This window comes from Pocillopora damicornis, chromosome 3, assembly GCF_964200805.1.
Source record: "Pocillopora damicornis chromosome 3, jaPocDami1.2, whole genome shotgun sequence".
NCBI lineage: Eukaryota > Metazoa > Cnidaria > Anthozoa > Scleractinia > Pocilloporidae > Pocillopora > Pocillopora damicornis.
In genome coordinates, this window is record NC_142672.1 from 5,893,296 (window position 1) to 5,914,466 (window position 21,171).

Below are 21,171 nucleotides of genomic sequence, written 5' to 3' on the forward strand. Positions count from 1 at the left end.
CTCATCGTGCGCAAAAACCTTTTATAACATAGCTAGTAAATTTGTGTAATCAAATTCAATTGCGCGAGCGTGCTTCATATTCCTATTGTGCACGCTCATGACGTCAGCAAACAAACCCTCGCGGAAAAAAAATTTTCCATCGGGTTGAAAATGTCATAAAACAATTGGTTCATACATCAGCTGTGCGTTCATCGAGATATGAAGCACTTGGGAAGTTTGGAGAGCACGAAAGATGCGAAAGAGTTGCTCGAGGCGTAGCCGAGAGCAACTCTAGCTTCTTGAGCCAGTTGAACTAATTGTTAAATTTGCAATAGGGTACTCTTGTTAAAAGGAGTTGTTATTAACCACAAGATAACTTAGTTCTACTAACTGAGTTGACTAAGGTTAACGTTTCGAACACCCCTCAACAGAGCTTTATAAATAACATTATTTTCATCGACGCTCGACATAAATCCTGTGAATACTTTGACCCTCGTGCAAACAATGGAAAGTAGCTTACAAATATATTTTCTTACCTTCTGACTGACAAAATGTTTGTCGTACTTGATATTGTGTTTGGGTGTGTCAGAAGGGAAAGTCGTGTCTTGTTGCCCTCTAGAGAAGTATTTGAAGTGCTGTAACTATGGTTGCAAAACAGAACGGTTTAATGAGTGGTGAACATAAACGCCACAGACCTTCTTCCTGTTCAGCTGTTCTTCTTATTTGTAGTCATCAGATCATTGCTTTTGTGTTAACTGTGGGTGACTGGTTTTCTCCAAGTAATATTGGACAAGTATAATAGTCAATGAAATACCTCAATAAAAGTCCAGCATAGGACTTTTGAAAACTGAGTCAGCAAGTCTAACTCTAAAACAAAGCTGCAAATGATGAAATGTGATCAGAAATTGGAAGAACCCAAACACAATGAGACAAAGTCTCGAGCAAAAATTATAAACAAGCCTATAACGTTATACTCAACCCATTAAGTGGCGATCTCTGTAAGAGCGGTCCAAGGTATTTCGCATCGGAAAAAAGTTTTCACTCAAACTTTGCCTGATAAACTATCTTTGGTTGCAGGTAAATAAAACCACAGCAGTTTCTGGAAATACGTCAAAATAAAATTTTTAGAGCTCTTAAAAGTCAAAGCTGCTAAAGGCCCTTTTTTGACCTCTTGCGACATCGAAAATTTCAAAAGTTGAATACCCTGGTCCTCGTATCACACGCCATGCAGCAAAAAATCTTTCGTATTTTTAAACTGTGTGATATTTTAGGTGAATAAAAAGTATTTCAATTTTGATATTTGTTTATTCAGGGTTCGTCATAATTTATTTAAAAACACTCGTTAGACAGCTTTCTGAAATTGGTCAAAAGTACTCTTTCCTCCTTGGTTGATATTGCTCAAGTCCAGATCAGACCATTGAAAACTCCGCTTGATTTCTTGATTTCTTGCACTTATTAATTTTGTTCGCTGCGGTGACATCAAACTTTCAGCGATTTTGCTAGCGTGACAGCCGATTATGCAAACTATTTCATTGAACAAACTCCAACCGTTTTATATAAGTAGCTCAATAAATCTTAGATTTTAACCATTTTAAGTTGAAAAGATAGTAGGACAGAGCTTTTAGACTACACCGATTGATACTCTAAACATTTCAGAAGGCCAGAATTTGACAAATTTTACCCTTTCGTGACGAAAGACGTCAACAACAATGCATCGAATATCATAATTTGATTAGCGCTCGCTTAACATTTTAATGGTGAACTCTTTCTTAAAAATTTGGCTTCTGTTATTTCATGCATATTTTAGTTCTGACAGCTTACGCTATTCAAACCTGTATGCACATTTCAGAACCAAACTACAGGATTCTATTTAGTGTAACCGGCGATAACAGCACACACTGAAATACACCTTGATAGTTTAAGATAGTTTATTGGGCAAAGTTTGAGGGGAAACTTTTTTCCGATGAAATAAATAATCAAAACTTGTATAACCGAGATTGTAGGAGCATAGGAGGCATGATGGCCATGATGATACAAGCCATTGAGATTCGAGCATAACTTTTGCGAATACCTCAGACCCACCTAAAATTTTATGGAGACAGGGTCTTTTCAGCCTCTGCCCCCAGGATATAGAATGTCTCACCCATAAACCTTAAACTGAGGTTTTTACTTTCCGTTTTCTGAGGAAATGTTAAAGACGCATTTTTAAGAGCTACTTATGATTAGCTGTCAATTTCCTACTACGATAAGGAGCTTTTTGAATGTACCGCTACATAGATTAATAGATTAAGTCATTATTATTATGATTGTTATTATCACTGTTTAATTGGCTGATTCTACAGAATCAACTATTCTTCTCTAAGCAAGAAAAACCTGAAGAACATTTCGCTTAGCTCCAGTTTTAGAGTGACTATTACATGCTAAATCAAGACACTCGTTTCCTTTGTTAAGTTGGTACTGTATCATTGTTGTGCCATAAATATGACGGTTCAGAAATCCACTGGTCTTATTTTCATCTCGGTTCTCTTTAGAGAGTAATGATATCCTTTCCAGTGATTCCAGTTCACTCCATCAGCATAGGAGGGGTGATTGCCACGATGATATAAACCATTGAGATTTGAGTGGTGACAATGCTCGTACCACCAGGCTCCTTTGAACGTAATGGCGCAGTTGACACCTCCATGATTGTCATTATCTTGATCTTTAGTGGTGAACGGCATACCGCCATGCAGAGCAAGAGAGTCACCAGAATTTCTTGAAAAAAACGATCCGCACTATGAGCATTACGTTCGACCGACAATGAGCAGTTCGTAATTCAAAAGAAACCTTGAAATATCAGGTAAGTATAATTTAACAATAATGATATGGAATAAAAGTATTGTTAGTAATATCTATGATTCATGTCGAAGACTCTAGGGATTGAATCACTCAATATGATAATGCAGATGAATGTGTTTGCCAAGGCACTCATAAGAGTTGGATTAGTTCGTCAGGTTAGCTGCATATGATCCACCGGCAAATACTTTTGGACTAATCAACGTCCGGTATGCGTTGTTCAGGATTGCATATCGATGAGCTGACATTACTTTTCTGTCTTTCAAAGCTATTGATGTAAAAGATGTTAACCATATTTACATTACTCAGCACTCTCCTCCCCCCCCTCCCCCTCCTAAAATGGCAAGAATAGAAGCGACGAAATTAAAGTTCTACCTGAATAGGAACCAAGGATCAGCTTGTACTTGTCTTTCTCACTCATAACACCAAACAAGTTATACTCGGCATAAGCTGTGTTCCCTTCAAAGTCCTCCAAGTCCACAAGCAGCATGCCGTTATTATCTGAGGTCAGCCGGTGAATCTTGTCCAGTCCCAACCAAAACTCACTTTTCAGGTCACCAAAGCCATGTTTGTAGTCGTTCCAGGAGCGGTAGAAATCAACCGAGCCGTTCAATCTTTTCTGCAACACTATCCAACTACCACCGGCTGTTGTTTGGTCACAGAATACATCAAAAGCAGGCAAATTATCAGGTTTAATGGTGTACACACCGTCAGCTGGTTTACCTGCGGACTTGTAGATTTCTGCGCAGTTTCTTTTGACTGAAAATCAGTAAAAACAAACAAAAATCAAATTAACACAAAACGCCCACTTTAAATGGTTTGGATGTTGGCTGCTTTTTGTTTGCTACCTGACTACTGCTCTGGCTGATAAAACGTAATTCTGAACATTAACTAGTACCATTTCTTTTTCCTTAATATCTACCAGCTATATTCACGTAAATTTACAGTAATAGACTTTTCCTTTTTAACTCGTGAATTGCGTGCATGCGCAAGAGCGAGTTGTAGATATGAAGTGGAGAATGGCACTCGCTCGCTCGCTCGATTGGTCGATTCCTGTAAACATTTTTTCAATTTCAGGCTTTTGAGTACATTTGATAGTATTTGGCAAATAATAAACAAACGAAATGGCGACCTTTGTTGCTAAGATTAGTGGTGGGGTGAGAAAGAAGCCAATGATAATCTTGAAAGAGTTTATTTTTTTCGTTTAAGTTTCAACAAGCGGCGCCAGCGACTGGCAGGCGTGCGAGGATTCACACTGAAATAAGAGAACAACCTTCGTTTATAAAATTGTAATTTACAATCCTTGAACTTGAGAACAATCCGAAGATTCATTAAAAATATCACTTACTCCGAAGCGGAGTTTACAGGTGTTCAAAAGCTTTTTCTGTTATGGCGTGAGATTGGGGACAAAATCGATCATTACATTTCGTATCGTGTGCTTTTTCTATGTGAAGCAACAAAAGGTGCCGGCGACTGACGAAATTACAGGTTAACACGAAACTCAAATAACACCTAAAGAAACAATTTTAGCTACCGATTTTCAGCAAATTTTTAAAGAACGATTTTCTTTTAAGTTTCAAGACAATTTGAAGATTCAAAACAAATGTTACGTACTAAAATGCGAAAGTTATACACCACAAAATTGATAAATAGGCCTGAAATGGAATTCTATCTTGTTTTTGATTATACGTTGCCTAGCACGTGACCAAAATCTACCCAGGCGGAAATCCAAAATGACGGTGGCAGTCTGGGCTTAGTTATACCACTCAAAACTCGTTCCTGTATGTCTCATCTGATAAAGAGGGAATTATTAATGTTTTCATTAAGGCAGAGTTGCCTTGATTTTCCAATATTTACAATGATAGACAATAAATTTCACTTTTCACCCTCATTCACTTCCAACCTTTTCTTTTGAACCAGAAACAAAAATGATATATATTTAAAACACGTGACATCATCCACCCTTCTCAAATGTAATAGCATGATCATTTCAATTGTAATGCCTCCTTATCCCAACGTTACTTTGTTTCTTTGCTACATTAGCGAACACTGAACTACTGCTCGTACTCTCAATATGACAATCAACCACAAAATTCCCAAAACCAGATAACATTAAACATAATCCAAAAAATCATGCAAGTCATCTGTCAATATACGAGTTTGCTCACGGACCACTTTGATTAGCTTTACTTCAGTGGTTACTATTTTGTTCTTGAATTCAAGTTTGGGACTGAAGTGAGTAACTCCTCTCGTACTAAACGAGAGACTTGCCCACACAATCCTCTCATTTCACCTTCACTGATTTGGCAGGTTTCTCCAGTAAATCTTTCCCCACAGACACAACGAAAACCTTTATAGGTGAATCCAGCCTGACAGGTGCCACTGTTTAAGCATGGGCTGCTGCTGCATGGATTCTGTTAAAAAAAACAAAATTAACTTTTGACTTTGGAACTAATCTTCCTTATGTCAAGAATAAGATCACTTTAGCCTAAGAAAATTAATCAATCTCTTCAACCATCTCAGTTTCGTAAGAATGTGAAATGTTACCTCGATTGCAAGATAAGCGTAGCCTGGATTGTTCACGAGAAGAAATGAAGCATGGTTTTCCTCCGTGGCGTTATTCAAATCGCATTTTTCGCTTCCTCCTGTAACAGGTCCAACATTGATGGACACACAATTAGGCTCCATATAACACATTACTCTGCAGCTCCCCTCGTTTGGCACCTCTACACTTTTGATCACGTGATTTTTCATGGCCATGTTCGGTATTGGGTCTTTGAATTTGATGTGTCGACTATCGTCGTCTGTGGTAGGCAAAATAAATACATCATTTAGTTTCCACTCACTCGAGATAATTTCTTATTTTCATCGATGAAAAAGGCACATTAAACAACTTTATTTCAAAACTTTACAGCATGAGAACCCTGACGAGTTTTCCCTAAAGGTGATTCTCATCTCTTGAAAATTTAACGTAAATGGGAGGCTTTCATTGCCAAAAATTAATCTTTGATTGTGAATTAATAAGCGGAAAGAAAATATTAAAAAAACATCAAGAATATTTTCATAGAGTTCATCATCGCACCACCATATCTGTGAATCGTTTGTTTTTATTCATTATTTTGAGCCTTTCTTAAAAATTTTACTTTTTTTGTATCTCTATTCCATATTAAAATAAAGTTGATATGACGCGCGCTGTCATTGGTTAAAAGAGCGTGCTCTATGAGAGTATAGAGCATCGAGCTGAGCTTAAGCTGTCGCACCATCTGCCAAAATGGACTATGTCTGACCTTTTCCAGGACTTTTCTCTAACCTTTTTTTTTTTGTTAATTGAAAGTGATATTTCGAAACAAGCGAGCCGGCATGTAGCAACAGAGCAACCAAACAAAGGTTTATAAACATGTTAGGCGCCGTAATTGACGTTATTATAACGTAAGCAGAGAAGAAAATTCTCAAAGTGAAAACGAAATGAACAGTCCGAGTTTTGAAGGTTTTCACGCTTAGTTAGATTGCAAGCGAATAGTAATAAAAATCAAACACAGCTAACACTCATATAGTATATAAAGTTCGAGTTCAAAAGCAAAACAGAACAAAACAGGTATGATAAAAAATATAGCCAAAGTGTCATAACTGTTATAATTCATACTAATCATGACGGTGTCAGAGCGACTGCGAGCGAGCGACTGCGCTAACGTGGCTAGCTCGGAGATCGCCAGTGAAGCAAGCCTCAGAAATTACATCGACCACCCTTCGCGTTAACAGTGAGCTTGCTCTCACGTCCTTTCCGATGTGTTGAGTGGTGAAGGCCACATCAGTCACTGCAACCGAGTTTTGCGGCTCAGTCGATCATCTCGAGCAATCTTCCAGTTCCGGTGAATTCGTCTCTCGTTCATTCATAAAATTCGCCTTGAGCAGTTTGTTTACTATTTATCATGTGAAAAAACGTGCGTGTTTTTGTGAGCCACAATTCAGCCGGATTTCACGGAACATTTCACCTCCACTTAGAGACTAAAACACTTCTGGCAAAAGTGTGAGATTCGACCTGCCAAACTATTTAAGTTTGTAAACAATTGCAGAATGTGAACTTTGATGGCTTGACATTTCTGACAGCTTTAGTCTTGTACAGCCAATCAGATATTTGAACTGTTATAACAACGATTCTGATTGGCTTATTGTACTACGTCTCGTGTTTCTTCCTACACTTCTTTTTCGTGCTCGAACCGCTTCGTGTGTGCTTTACAACAGAACAGGGCACAGTCAAGGCTTCTGTATTTGTTAAATAGAAGAAATTTTGAGTTAGATAAAGCGGATTGTCTGCTTTAAGGTTATTTACTTTGATCAGCAGGTAGCGTATGTAGTTCATGTAATTGTTTTGAGGAAGTGACACCAGAAAGAGGAAACACAAAAATTTAAAAAGGGATTTATACTCACCGGTGTAACAGAAGCATGGTGGGAGAATAATTTTAAGGAAGATATAGAGAATACTAATGATCGGTTGAAGAGAAAACTTGAACTGCATCGCTATAAATAAATAATTAAATTCAAGGTAATCAGTATAATAGTGAGCGCCCCAAAATATAACCTTCCTGTTTTCTTGTAAATTTGAATGTTGACAAATGTTAGGCAGCTGTCTGCACTGGAGTATTTTTAAATTCTTACTCTATCTTGTAAATTTCATCTTATTCTTATAAGACCTAATATTTTATAAAGCTTCGAAGAAGAACGAAATGGAGCACATCACCCTTATCGGAGGTGACAGGAGTTTATCAATATGACTATTTTCAGCCTGTTTAACTTTGAGCTTGCGGCAGTTAAGTTAAGAGCAAGAAACAAATTTTTGCAGACTTGCTACCGACAAAGATGTCAGATCACCTCTGAAAATACAAAATGTGAACAATTTATCCTGATGACTTGCGGCAATCAAGTTAAGAGCAAGAAACAAATTTTTGTAGACTTGCTACCGACAAAGATGTCAGATCACTTCTGAAATACAAAATGTCAACAATTTATCCTTTTTTATATCAAAATGTTCTTCACTACGACAGAACAGCATTGCACATTATTAACATGAAGATTAACTTTGAAGCAACTTTAAATTGAACAATGCGATAGAATGTATGTAAAGTACAGAGGCCTAAGTTTTTTATGTCTCGTTTTGCTCATAGTAGTTAGCATTAAACATCACCCGATTTTATCTTACTTAGACTGGTCGCAAGCATTCTATGACTTTCGGATGGTATTTGAGAACTTCAACCTCGAAACTTTCAAATTTGTAACAACTTTGACCAGAAGGGTGTGACAGAATGTGAAATATCGTGTGGCTTAATTTACAGAATTTAACACAAAATTTTCCTCGATCATTTCTGAAATCAGCGCAATTGGTCTCGGTAAGAAAGGCTTGGTCTAAGAAATATGGATAACTAGCTCACAGAGATATGCTTCTTACCTTCTGAGCCAAAGTGTTTTCCGTACTTGGTTTTGCTCTTGGGGGATATCAATAGTGAAAACTTTATGGCGTCGTGCCTTCCTTTAATGTATAGAACTGTTTGAACCTCTGTAACTATGGTTACAAAACAAAACCGCTGTTTTATACGCCACACTCCTTCGTCCTGTCCAGCTGTTCTAATTGTTGTAAGTCATCAGGTCAAAGCTTTTGTGTTTAAATCTAAATGACTGCGGAGTCTCATCTTACTTCCACTGGATATGACAGTCAATTAATATTTCTATGAAAATCCAATAGAATGTTTTGAAAAACATATATCGCAAGTCTAACTCTTAAACAAAGCTGCAAATTTCTTGGTTAAAACACTATCAGCGGGACATGTAAGAAGTTTTAGAGTTACACAACGTGGTCCTATTTTCCTTGGTGATATGTGTTATGACAGGTTATGACAAGTTCACGTTTTTCAAATTAAAAATTTATGAAAATATGAATTTTTAGAACTACACAACGTGTCGCATTTTCCTCCGGAGTTAACCACAGTATTATATATAAGGTTATGGTTTTCCGATTAAGAAAGTATCTTGCAAAAAATGTTCTCCTCAAAGTTATTCTTATTTTCCTGGGCAACCAGGATTAAGAAATAATATCATGAAACTAAGATCCGAAACTAAAACCAAAAACAGCAAAATGATAGGAAATAAGCGACATGCAAAACCACCGAAATGACCAACACAAAAAGATTGAAACGAAATGGACCTAACGACCAAAACGAAACGACCGAAACGACCAAAATGGTAGACAAAAAAAATTGATAAAAATAAATGAATGCCCAGGGGTGTCAGGCTCCAGTTGTCATATTCATCTCATTTAGATTATGATCTACTCCTAATCTATCTCACGGGAGTTATCTCTCTATTACCATCAGCTTGGCGTGAGGCGTCGAGGAAACCATATTGAAAAAAAAAATCAATAAAAAACTCACGTACATAGATGTTGTCAATGAATACCGTTATCTGTTTTTTCTTCTCCTTATGCTTTGGTAGTCAATTTGGCCGGCGTTTCGTCCTAAAAACTACAAAAAAAACTAAAGTGTTTCGTCCTAAAAACTAAAGTGTCTAATTTAGTTTTAGCTGCTCGCGTGGTGGAGAAAACATAAAGTTTCGTGAGACGGCCATAATAATTTAAAAGCCTTAAATGCGAGAGAATATCTGAAGTGAAATCTACATTTTCTACGGTCGTTTCGTTTTGGTCGTTTCAGTTTGGTGTTTCGGGTCTAAGTTCATGCCGAAATTGTAAACGATATCACCACAAATTAAGCATTTTGACTCAATATCTGTCCGCTGACAAGAGTGATCTTACTCGAAAGTGCCTAGAAACTCAGGAAAAATGGCGATAAAATTCAAGGGGTACATGTCAGCTTAATTTTTTTTTCACCCAGGAAGCCATGGGCCTAAGTAATGATAAAATATACAATGTTAAAGAGGATGTGATATACTGTTACAAGTAAGCGTTGTACGATACTGTACTTCTAATCGTGCGCGAAAATCTTGTTTGTGGTAGGGTACTCTTGTTCAAAGAGGCTGTTATTAACGACAAGGTAACTTAGGTCTATCAGCTTAGTTGATAATGCAAATGTCCCCGTTAAGGGTTCCTAACGCTACCATTTCGAACGCCCCTCAACGGAACTTTATTAATAACATTATTTTCATCGTCGCTCGACATAATTCCTGTGAATACCTTGACCCTCGTGCAAAAAATGGAAAGTAGCTTACAAATATATTTTCTTACCTTCTGACTGACAAAATGTTTGTTGTACTTGATATCGTGTTTGTGTGTGTCAGAAGTGAAAGTCGTGTCTTGTTACCCTCTAGAGAAGTGTTTAAAATGCTGTAACTATGGTTACAAAACAAAACGGTTTAATGAGAGGTGAAAATAAACGCCACAGACCTTCATCCTGTTCAGCTGTTCTACTTATTTGTAGTCATCAGATCGTTGCTTTGGTGTTAACTGTGAGTGATTGGTTTTCTATATGTAGCATTGGACAAGTATAATAGTCAATGAAATACCTCAATAAAAGTCCAGCAGATGAGTTTTGAAAAAGTCAGCAAATCTAACTCTAAAACAAAGCTGCAAATGATGAAATGTGATCAGAAATTTTAGGAACCTAAACACAGTGAGACAAAGTCTCGAGCGAAATTTGAAACAAGCCTATAACGTCATAGTCAACCCATTAATTTTCACGTAATTATATTGGCTACTTTACAAAAAACATTCTTTTTGTAGAGTCTAGTAAAATATTAAAAGGTGGTCGCAACTGCGCATCTGCATCAGATAGGTACTTGTTTTTTACGAGCGGTTTCGCGTGATATGAAAATTAAGAGGAGGGTACATTACAAAATAAATAAACCCCCTTCAGACTTGTTGGTATTTCGGCTGATAAGGTCCTTGGCTGAAAGACTGTCCTAAAAACTTCATATTTTCCCTCGAAGTTTTGCTTCTGGGCCAAATGTTTCTAATTTTTGGACAATATTTCAGCGGTGGACATCATGAGCCGATTTACCAGCCGCCCGAATGAGTTTATTTACAAATCAGTTGTATCTCAAAACAAGCAGAATGTCAGAGCCGTCGAAAAATCTTCAGACGATTACAGATATATCGAAATCGGCTGTCAAAGGATACGGTCATTGTTCCAAACATTTAAACCACAAAAATACCATAAAAGGGATCTTTCTTTTTCTAATAGATTAAAGTGAGGGTTTTAAATACCCCTGAAAATATCAATGGCTAAAAAAGTGGTGTCGTGCCATCGTTAATAAAACTATTTGAAGTGCTGTAACCATGGTTACAAAACAGAAAACGTTGAATAAGCGATGAACAGAAGCGCTTTAGTTTTTCTTACTAATCAGTCATTCAAATTGTTGCTATTCGTCAGCTAATGGTTTCGGTCTTTTAAAAAGTGCCGGAAAGTCAAACTCTATGAAAAAAGCCACAACTGATTACTGATTTGGATGATAATTGTTGGAATAGCAAACGCAGTAGAATTGAAAATAGAAAACAGAAATATTTCTAGTTTAAGATCGTGCTTGCCTAAAATTTTTTTTTGCTTTTTTAGCTGGTGGCTTGCATCGAAGTATTTGAGGGATTTGCAAAAATTTATCTTCGATTGGTTTTTCAAATTGATCGTGGAAGTACAATTAAGATAATATTGATATTCTCTTGTAGAAGTATTAATAGTAGTGATAGAAGTATTAATTAATGGTATTAGTACTGGTAGAATCTCCAAAAGTCCGATTTTAACAACTAAAAAAAAATTGATCTCATGGTGGACAACAGTACAATTACATCCTGCTACGCTCCTTTATACAAAGACGGACAAAGTAATTTGAAATTCTAATTCTAATCCTCTGCCAAATTGTGGATGAACGGTGTGGTTAACTAAAGTGCAAAAATGAAAATATCTCTAAAAGGTTTTTTTAGATTCTTGGAGAGTAATCTTGCAAGTAGCTCTATATATTTCCTTGGACGAGAGCAGGGTAGTTTAAACATCACCCGATTTTATCTTAGTTTGACTGATCGCAAGCATTCTATGACTTTCGGATGGCAACTGAGAACTTCAAACTAGAAAAAATAAGTTTGTAACAACTCTGAGCAGAAGGATGTGACAAAATGTGAAATATCGTGTGGCTTAACTGACAGAATTCTATACAAAATTGTTCTTGATCATTTCTGCAATCAGCGCCATTGGTCTGGTTTAGCTGCCTAACACTTCCCTGTGAATTAGTTGCAAGAATTTGGTGTTAGATCAAGATAAAAACTTCTACCTGATACAATTGAATATTCTCATTACCTGTTTGCTGGATAGTAAATGGATATTGAAGGGAGAGGTTACATGTTGATCACTTGAGTCCTCTGGTTGGTATGTTAAGTAATATGCAGGTCTTTATCATTTCCTTGTTGTTGTATATTACGTTCAGAAGGGAGGTGAAACCCCAAGCAGATGACACACCTAGCACTACATTGCACCTTGTTTGCCGAGATTTTTTTTCGGCCTTTCTGAACTCTACATTTTTTCTTCTTTTATTGCACACTAAAGCAAGACTTTTTGTGTAAAGTGCTACTGATAAACCTTTATTTCTGTTATCAGTAAGTAAAACACTGGTCAGAGAAACTAGGTAGGTGTAACGAGTTACTGGTAACTCTATATTATTAATAGCTGTAGTTTTTCATGATTTCATAATCATATATTGGTAACACATTTTAAATAATAATAATGAAATAAAAAATTGTCACGACTTTTTTTCAAATCATTCAGTTGTGTACTTCACATAACTGTTAATAGCTGAAAATTTCCTATCTAAACTATCCATTCTTTTTAGCAAACCGTTTTCTTGCTAATTTTTTCAACATTTTCTAATAAAGTATAATAAGAAGAAAATATTTTGATAATCTGTCATAAAATGACGTCACTTCCGATGTGAACCATGACAGCAGCTGCATGTAGCAATTCTTGTTTAGGTGAGGAATTTGGAATTTGTAACAGAACACCTAATGAAGAGTATTGCAGTATTGTGTTTCATAAGGAAACCAGTTTATTGTCTGGGCTTCATCAACTGAATAAAACTAGCAGTATGTAGTCAAAAAATTGTGATTCACATCAGAAGTGACTACATCCTGAGATAAACAATAATATTTGTTATTAACATCAAAGCATCAAAATTTTGCAAGATTTTTATTTCAGAGGTCAGCCAATTTTTTTTGTTTTGTTTATGATTTTCTCATTGAGCAACAGTATTTTAACAACAGACTGAGGAAACAGAAATTTTCAACTTTCAATTCCTGCTGGATACTCTCTATGTCATGTCATTTTACTGATTTTTATAACATAAAAGGGCAATACCTTAATGCCCAAACCGACTGTCACATCAAGAGAATGGAGCAGGAGCCTTGCACTTACCCAAAGCCCATTCTGATTTCCTTAGCTTTTTTAATGGGCTATTAAAGAAAAGACTGGTAAGGGACCTATTTTCCAGCTGGGTCCAGAAAAACCCTCAAATCTGTAAATATTAAAGCTGCAAAATTTTCTTGCTACACCATGTTAGAAAAATAGATATTTTAGAACTTTAATTTTCAACTGAATAAATATTTATATTATTTTCTTTATGCTGTGTTGCCAATCTACGTAGATTCTTCTTTCCAGCCATTCTTTAAGATGTCAAGCATGGCTCCCAGAGTGTTACATGACATTCCAAAAAAATCTGCGAAGGAGACTAACCTAAGTGTGTACTAAGGTGCCTCTTCACTTCCTTCAAAGAATGCACCTAACACTGAGAATCTCTTGTGGAAAGGCCTTTCCTTGCAAGTGTAGGCACCAGTGAAAGTCTTCTCCACATCTTCTTCATCATTCAAATCCTCATTACTTTCATAATTCAATTCTTGGGAGTTTTCTAGTAACATATCTCTAGTTCTAAATAACTCTTCAGGTATATATGTCAGTCTTGAAGGTGAGCAACAATGAATTGCTCCAATATCAATTGGATGAGCTTCTGTGTTGAATATGTAACCTGCAGAGCCAGGATTGCATGAAGGTGATTGTGTTGCTTTGATTTGTTGATCCACAGAGCCATTGCTCTGGTGAATAAAATTGTGTTCATCAAACAAAAGATACAAATACTTGGTTGTTTCTGCTAAGAAAAAAGACTCCATTCTATCCTCTTGCTCATGTGTTTTAACATCTTTTATCTAAAAAAAATTTGTATGAAACCGAATTAGCAAGGAGACATCTTCTGAAAAAGTATCCCCTTTAATACTTTACACATAAACATCACTGTAGCCATATTCTAAGATTCCTTCAATTTTTTCTGAAAGTAAACTAAAATCCTCAAAAATATTATACCTAGTATATGCTAATAAGTAAAACCTAAAATATCTTTGAAATGTATCTCTTACCTACATTTTGTAGCACTAGCCACAGCACTCATATAGTTACTACACAACAACTAAAAAAAAAATGCTGATAGTTGTGCACTCAGATTAAATATTTTAATGTTTTAAGGTGATGTTTAACTCACTGTAGCATAACCACATGGTGTCCTAGCACTGCTCTCTATTGATTCCAGCATATCCCTCCCTACTTCAAGAAAATATGGATCCTCTGTTGCACGATATAAGTACATGGCACTCTCAATCAGCTCTAAAACAAATGCAACAATTGCTGTTAAAAACAAACTGATCTGCTAGGTTTGCAAGATCCCCTTATCAAAAAGCTGAGCAGTAGTAATGCCCTACAAAGATGTACAGTCAAGCCTGTATTATGTGGCACTGTACAAGAGGTCACCCTGTATTAAGTGGTTGGTTATCAGCATCCTGAAATTTTTCCCCCTCAACCCTTTAACTCCCATGAGTGACTAAAACAGAATTTCTCCTTCTAATATCGATACAATATTAACCAGAAAAGTGATTAAATTAAATTTGGGGTATAATTAGTTGATGCAATACTTAATTCTCTGAACTAACATTATAAGAATTGTATGGTTGACAGTAAGGAGAATTACAAATGTGGTCTGGGAGTTAAAGGGTTAATAACTGTATTGTCCTCCATCTGACTAATGAAAGGTCACTTGAAGCACAACCACTCAACAAATAAAACTAAGAATAATCTTTCAGTAAAATTTCAGCCATATCTTTATCTCCCAAATTAACCTTTATAATATTTTTGACCAAGTTTTTGTAAATTAAGTGGTAAATTATGGCATTTTTTTTATACTAGTATTCAATGGAACCTGTACTTTAAGCAGTCAACCTGCTTTAAGCTATCATCCTGTCATTCCCTGTGGGTGACCCCTTAATACACGTTGGATTATTTTAATATGTATTTCTCTTTGAGTGGTTTGTTTTCCTTATTTCTCCACAATACATGTGGAAAATTGTGGCTTGAACTGCATGAGGCAGTACAAAAGAAAACTACTGGTCTGTTCTTTAAATAGAGTGAATAAGAGGAAATGGTATAATGTGCAACAGCTGCTTTTCAATTCTCATACAAAAATGCTTAACTAGCACACTTTGTTCAATGGTACAGTAGAACTGTTTTCTTTGTTTCGCCACATTTTCATAAAGAAAAGTAGGAGAAGGAGAATGGTGTAACATAACAGGAAAATATATTGTATTAAAAAAAAAAATAAAAAAAAAACAGCTTTGGCCATCAAAATATGATTATTATTTTTCTACCTGGTCTCAAGGGATATCCAGCTCTTCCAGAGTAAGGCTCTCCAGATGCTATCTGATAAAACTCAGGGATGAATCCAAAATGCCGCCAGACACTGTGGTACTTTTGAAGAGTTCTTGATGCTGGTCCAATATCACCCCATAATGTCTATTCAAAAATATCAATTTTAAATGTTAACCATTTCACTCCCAAGATCTCATTAATAATCAAGATCTCCTTACTGACCGCTAAACAATTCTTGTCATGCTTGTTTTGAGAATTTGTTATTGCATCACTAGAAATCCCCTCAATCATATTTTTCTTTATTCTTACTTGTCTGCTTGATATTGTATTGTTATTGTAAGGAGAAATTCTGTCTTGGTCACTCCTGAGTGTTTGAGAGTTAAGACTTAACAAGCTATTGACTAACATCATGTAGTGCCAGATTTCAAAGGAGATGCCTGCAATCGCTGTCATCACTTAATTGTTTTGCAATGTGTCTGCTAATCAATGACAGCTGTCACCTACCTGAAGTCCTGGCCAATAGGCATCAAGAGACTGAAAGATTGGCATTGTAATCTGACCCTTATCCATATGGACCCACACATACCAATCACTAATCTTCAAGTGCTGCTGAACTTTGCCATACAATTCTTTGATAGAAAATAAGAATAAATAATGACAAAATTAAAAAGTTAGTCATCAAGTAAAATGTGTGCCTAAAGTAAGCATCCATAATTTTATAATTATAATAAGTTAGAGTAATGACAATAAAGATAACAAAAATGGGAGGTTGGCCATGAACATTCCACAAGGTGGCCCTTCTTGTACACAGTTTCCAGATCGAATTGGAATTTGGAATGTTAGTTTTTGTGGAGGGAGGAGACCCAAAAACCTGGAGAATAACCCACCGACAAAGGATGAGAACCAACAACAAACTCAACCTACATGTGATACCAAGTTCAGGAATTAAACTTGGGCCACAGCAATGGGAGGCAAACACTCTCACCACTGCTCAATCTCTGCTCATTCCACTAGAACTGAATGTTATTTTTTATGGCTCTCATTTCAGTTTATCTTTTCCTTATCCTGTGTAATATCATGATAATATCCAAGTTGGGAAGGCTTGTAAAGGAATAAATTGCATGTGAAAATACCAGCACTCAGACCAGTAAATTATCCTGGCTTACCTTTGAACATGTCTACCAATATTGGCAAACTAAACAAAATACCCCCTTTAAGGAGATACTCAAAGTAAGAGTCAACACCAGCTCCAATGCCTGCATCCTGAGCTGTCCATTTTCCACTCAATACATCAATATGGTTACCCACCTAAAATAAAGAGTGAAAAAAGAGAAAGGAAAATATTATGCTATCATGATTGTTCCATGACAACAAACAGCATAGCACTAAAAACCAAGAAAGCTCTACAGTTGATTGTCCATCAGTTTACTGAGGTGTTAGGAGGAGAGAGAGGAGCAAAAATTCCAGTAGGAAGGGGTGTTAGGGGCTTAACTTAAAGCATTTTACCCAAGTATTTTTATGTGGACATTCTTACCTGAGGAAGAGGAGGGCTATTCCCCCTTCATTTGTACTGCAGCCTGTACTGATGTTAGGCTGTCAAAAGGATGCTGAAAATTGAGACCCACCAAAGGGAGTAGGGAATGATCTAAGGATGCAATATTAGGTAATAACAAGAAGAAGAGCACTGGATGCTATGTGCATTAAGTCATGTAATTATATTCACAAAACAAACTGGCACACATTATGATGCATATCCATCATATTGAGGGCTTGTATTTAGCATGAATATCATGGAAGAGTTTCTTTACCAGTCCAAGCTTTGATCTGCTTTTCCAAAGACCTTCTAAAGCTTTCATAGCAGCATCCCTGAATCTTTGATCACCTAATTGAAACATTGAATTTAATAACAAAGCAATACTTAACAAGGAACTTCTTGTTACCCTGTTATTTTTATTAAACACTGGATACTTCATACATTCAGGGGGTTCAACAAGCATCAGAGATAAAAGAATTCTTTGCCTACTTCACACACAATTCTCTGGCAATGTTTTAATGGCCTGAGCTATTACCTTTTAATTGGACATGAGGAATATTCACCAGTTACTTTACACTACTCTCAAGCTATATGTAACACATTTCTTTACACCCATATTAACTAAGCAAGCTTGGATAGTGAGGCATTTATCACACAGCGAAAAAGATTACACTACAAAACTTATCATGTTATGTTTGTTTCTCTGTTTTCAGGGGAAGATAGTGACAGTTGTTTTTTGGTTATAATGTGAACTTGACTAGAACTGGGTGATTCCAGGGAGGCCTCATATTGCCTGCTCAGAAAGCCAATCAGAACATAGCACTCATTTTACTGATCCTACTTACCGAACAAGTCATATAATAAAGATTATTGTTACCTGTCAAGGCGCTGATTGTTCCAAACTCTACAATAAAAGTGCCACACCCTGCAGTACAGGTGATTGGTGTCTCAGATGGAGGGACTCCATAACGAAGATTCACAGTACCATATGGCATTCCAGTTGGGGTGTTAAAAGCTGAGAATTAATGACATACTTTAAAATTGTGCTTTCATATAGGAAAAAAGTTATTCAAGTACTCTGCATGACCTTTCTTCCTTGCCTGCCCCTAAAAAGCAAAAATATAAAGTACTAACCCGGCAGCAGCCTCTCAGCTACATCTACTGCAAGTCTCAACAGAGGGCCTTGGCATGGCCACCCTTCCTCTACAGTTACTCCAGCCCTTGGTGCAAGTAAGTGAGCTGACAGAAGACCTCCAACAACTAATAAAATGTAAATATTACCTATTGTTAATAATAAAATAATTATAATAAAATGATAAATTTAGCTGACTGTATACTTCACATTGCAATATGAACATTAATCAATTAAAAATAAAATTTATTTTCAGAAGGAGCATTATTGTTAAAAAGTAATAATGAAACATTTGTCACCTTTAGCAAAAAAGAAAATTTTTGTAAAAGGGTTCAGACTACATGTATTGTGCTTGAGAACAGTAATAATTTGAATTTATCAACTATTAGTTCTCACCTCTTATGTTTGTTTCAAACACAGAAACATTAATATCCATATCAAAATCTAAAGTTTGTTCCAGCAGATTTGTGATCCTTTGGAACTCTGATGTGTTTCCAAGAACCTGAAAACACATTGAAGAACTCAAGATGACACAAGTACATAGGAACTCTGTTGGTATTTATTGTGAAGACTTTTTAAAATGTCACCATTTTTCAGTTAGTATTAACCAAAAAGGACTTTTGAAATTATGGGAAGAGATGAAAGAATGAATGATAAAGTACTTATTTAATGGCTTAATTTGGGAAGGAAGGAATAAATGAACAAATTAAGGAAGGAACAAAGAAACTACATTATGTATCAACTTTGAGGTGAATAAGCAAAGGTATAGGTGTAGAGATAAAAAAAAAATGAATGGGTAAATGTATCAGACATTATCTCAATCATTCCTTTATTTCTATGGTTCTGACAACTTTATACAACTCACTAGCAGTGTGTCCAGGGCATCTATCAAGGTTAAGGAGTAGCTGATGATATAAAAAATTATACTTCATGTTTAGAATATGCAACCTTTGCTGTCAGTAATTAATGTGATCTTTTTGCTAACCAACATGTCTAATCTTTGGGTAAATGCTTTGAACCCTGCTGAAATAGTTCATTGTGTGCTCTGATTGTCCAAGTAAGAGTAGCTCCTGAAAAGTGTCTATGACAACTTTTGCAAATGGAAAACTCTAATGAGGGCTATGTATGAGAAAAACAGCCTACACTATCTCCTCTTTCAACCTTACAGTACACCCTTAGATATAATTACGTTCCTAGAACTCTGAGCAATGCAACACCCCCATTTTTAATTCTTTAATTTTTTTAGACAATAGAGCTCAACAGGATTTAAGACTAAACTGCTGACTTTGGCAGTTTAGAACTCAGAGTCCCATACTCGTACTTATTGTTTTAACCCTCTGACTCCCAAGATTCAATTGGCAATTCTCCTTTCTGGCCATGTTACATTTCCTTGTAGATCAGAGGGGTGAGTTTGGTGATACACCACTCGGACATCTCTGGCTAATAAGCCTGTCTGTTTCACCATCCATGTCTGTTCTAATAACCTCTTTGCAAGATAACTTAGTGGAATCACAGGGAGAACTTATATGTTCATCACATCTGGGAGTAAGAAGGTTAAGAGAATTTCAAAATATCAAACTTGGGCTTTTGCTGAAATTTGATTGTAGCTTAACAGTTAACCCTTTAACTCCCAAGATCTCATAAGTAATTCTCCTTTACTGTCTGCCATATAGGTCTTCTGATATTAGTTTGGAGAATTTGGTATTGGATCAACTAATAATCCCCTAATTAAGATTTTTCTTTATTCTCATCACTTGTCTGCTTGATGTTGTATTGATATTGAAAGGAGAAATTCTGTTTTGGACACTCATGGGAGTTAAAGAGTTAAAGTAATCTTACCTTCCCCATGTGTCCTGGCCACTACAGGACAAAGGCTTTAATTCATCGTAAGGATAAGCGTGTCTGAGATAACTGTCATATCCATGATAAAACATAGATTTTGTCTTTAATCTGAAATAAGGAAGAGTTCACCTTCACAATTATTTTCAAAATTACCATGATCAACATAACTGCAATGCTCCAAGCACAGTAGTTATGTTTGGTAAATTTTTTGTATGTGGTCAGTGAGAAAATATGTAAATAATTCATGGGGTGTTGCATACCCTACAATTTAAAGTCAGAAGCTGATATGCTTTTACTTTACTTCTTTTACATTTACTTAATTCTGACAGTAAAAATAGTTTCAGGCTCGCTTTTTCTGATGCAATGAATTATTCTTGGAACACAACTCAAATAAAACACGCGTATCTTAGAGATAACTAAATGTGCTCTTCTCGATTTTGGGTTGTAATGATGTTTGGAACAAAGGGCAACTCGCGCCTGTATGACCCACCATCTGCACACGCGGTTCAAACAACTTCCCATGATTGTCGCACATACAAGAGATATGCTAATACTCTGCATCACTTCCTGCAAAATATTGCGGGCTTTTCTCTGGCGATTTAAGAGAATCGAACTTATCAACAATTTAAATATCTGATAAAATATAATAGCCCCCGTAATAATTCACGGAATATCGCAGTTTTCGTGCTCCTTTCGTGATTTCAGCGTGATGAATTATCTTCGAACGTGTAAAGACGTGATGCACTAAAAACAGCTGGAAACATACATCATATAGTATTTAGCCAGATTTGATTTCTTTACTCACCTATAATTTTCTATCTCCTCCTTTGTCATACATTCTCCCCAAATCATCAAAAAGAAGAGCAAAAATAATGAAGGAACCATTTTTCGACGCATTATTTTTGTAAACTGTGTAATTCTAAGATAATTTGTCTGTCGCGTGATAGTATTTACAGTGACAGATTCATATAAGTAACACCGTCTTCTAAATTATGGTCTTTAACAAGTCTCTTTGACTTAGCTCTACCGTCAGTCTTTCGAAAAGTGATCATAATATCCCTGGCTCTCACTAAAAACAACTAGAAAAAAATGTAACTTCAATCTACATTGACCAGTTGATAAAACGTAGTCTCAGAGGGGAAACCGCTAGTCATGGTATCTCTTACACCGCGGGATACACTGCT

General features: G+C 36.1%; 3 protein-coding genes across 3 annotated transcripts in view; 1 reads left to right on the plus strand and 2 right to left on the minus strand.

Annotated features, from left to right (window-relative positions):
• The window catches only part of LOC113677429 (putative tRNA N6-adenosine threonylcarbamoyltransferase), a 272,358-nt gene that overhangs the window by 229,465 nt on the left and 21,722 nt on the right, over window positions 1-21,171 (plus strand). The window lies entirely within an intron of this gene.
• On the minus strand, window positions 1,902-5,618 carry LOC149047951 (microfibril-associated glycoprotein 4-like). The gene is made up of 4 exons (XM_089199985.1): window positions 5,362-5,618; window positions 5,108-5,228; window positions 3,174-3,573; window positions 1,902-2,733 (listed from the first exon to the last, which is right to left on the minus strand). Exons 1-4 carry the CDS (start codon window positions 5,572-5,574, stop codon window positions 2,469-2,471), a joined length of 999 nt encoding a protein of 332 aa, XP_089056111.1. The 5' UTR covers window positions 5,575-5,618; the 3' UTR covers window positions 1,902-2,468.
• LOC113677433 (ER degradation-enhancing alpha-mannosidase-like protein 2) lies at window positions 12,354-21,135 on the minus strand. Its single transcript, XM_089199947.1, has 12 exons — window positions 20,793-21,135; window positions 19,985-20,095; window positions 19,011-19,050; window positions 18,542-18,647; window positions 18,148-18,273; window positions 17,891-18,028; window positions 17,288-17,361; window positions 16,646-16,787; window positions 15,984-16,108; window positions 15,479-15,623; window positions 14,323-14,444; window positions 12,354-13,993 (listed from the first exon to the last, which is right to left on the minus strand). Exons 1-12 carry the CDS (start codon window positions 20,882-20,884, stop codon window positions 13,538-13,540), a joined length of 1,677 nt encoding a protein of 558 aa, XP_089056073.1. The 5' UTR covers window positions 20,885-21,135; the 3' UTR covers window positions 12,354-13,537.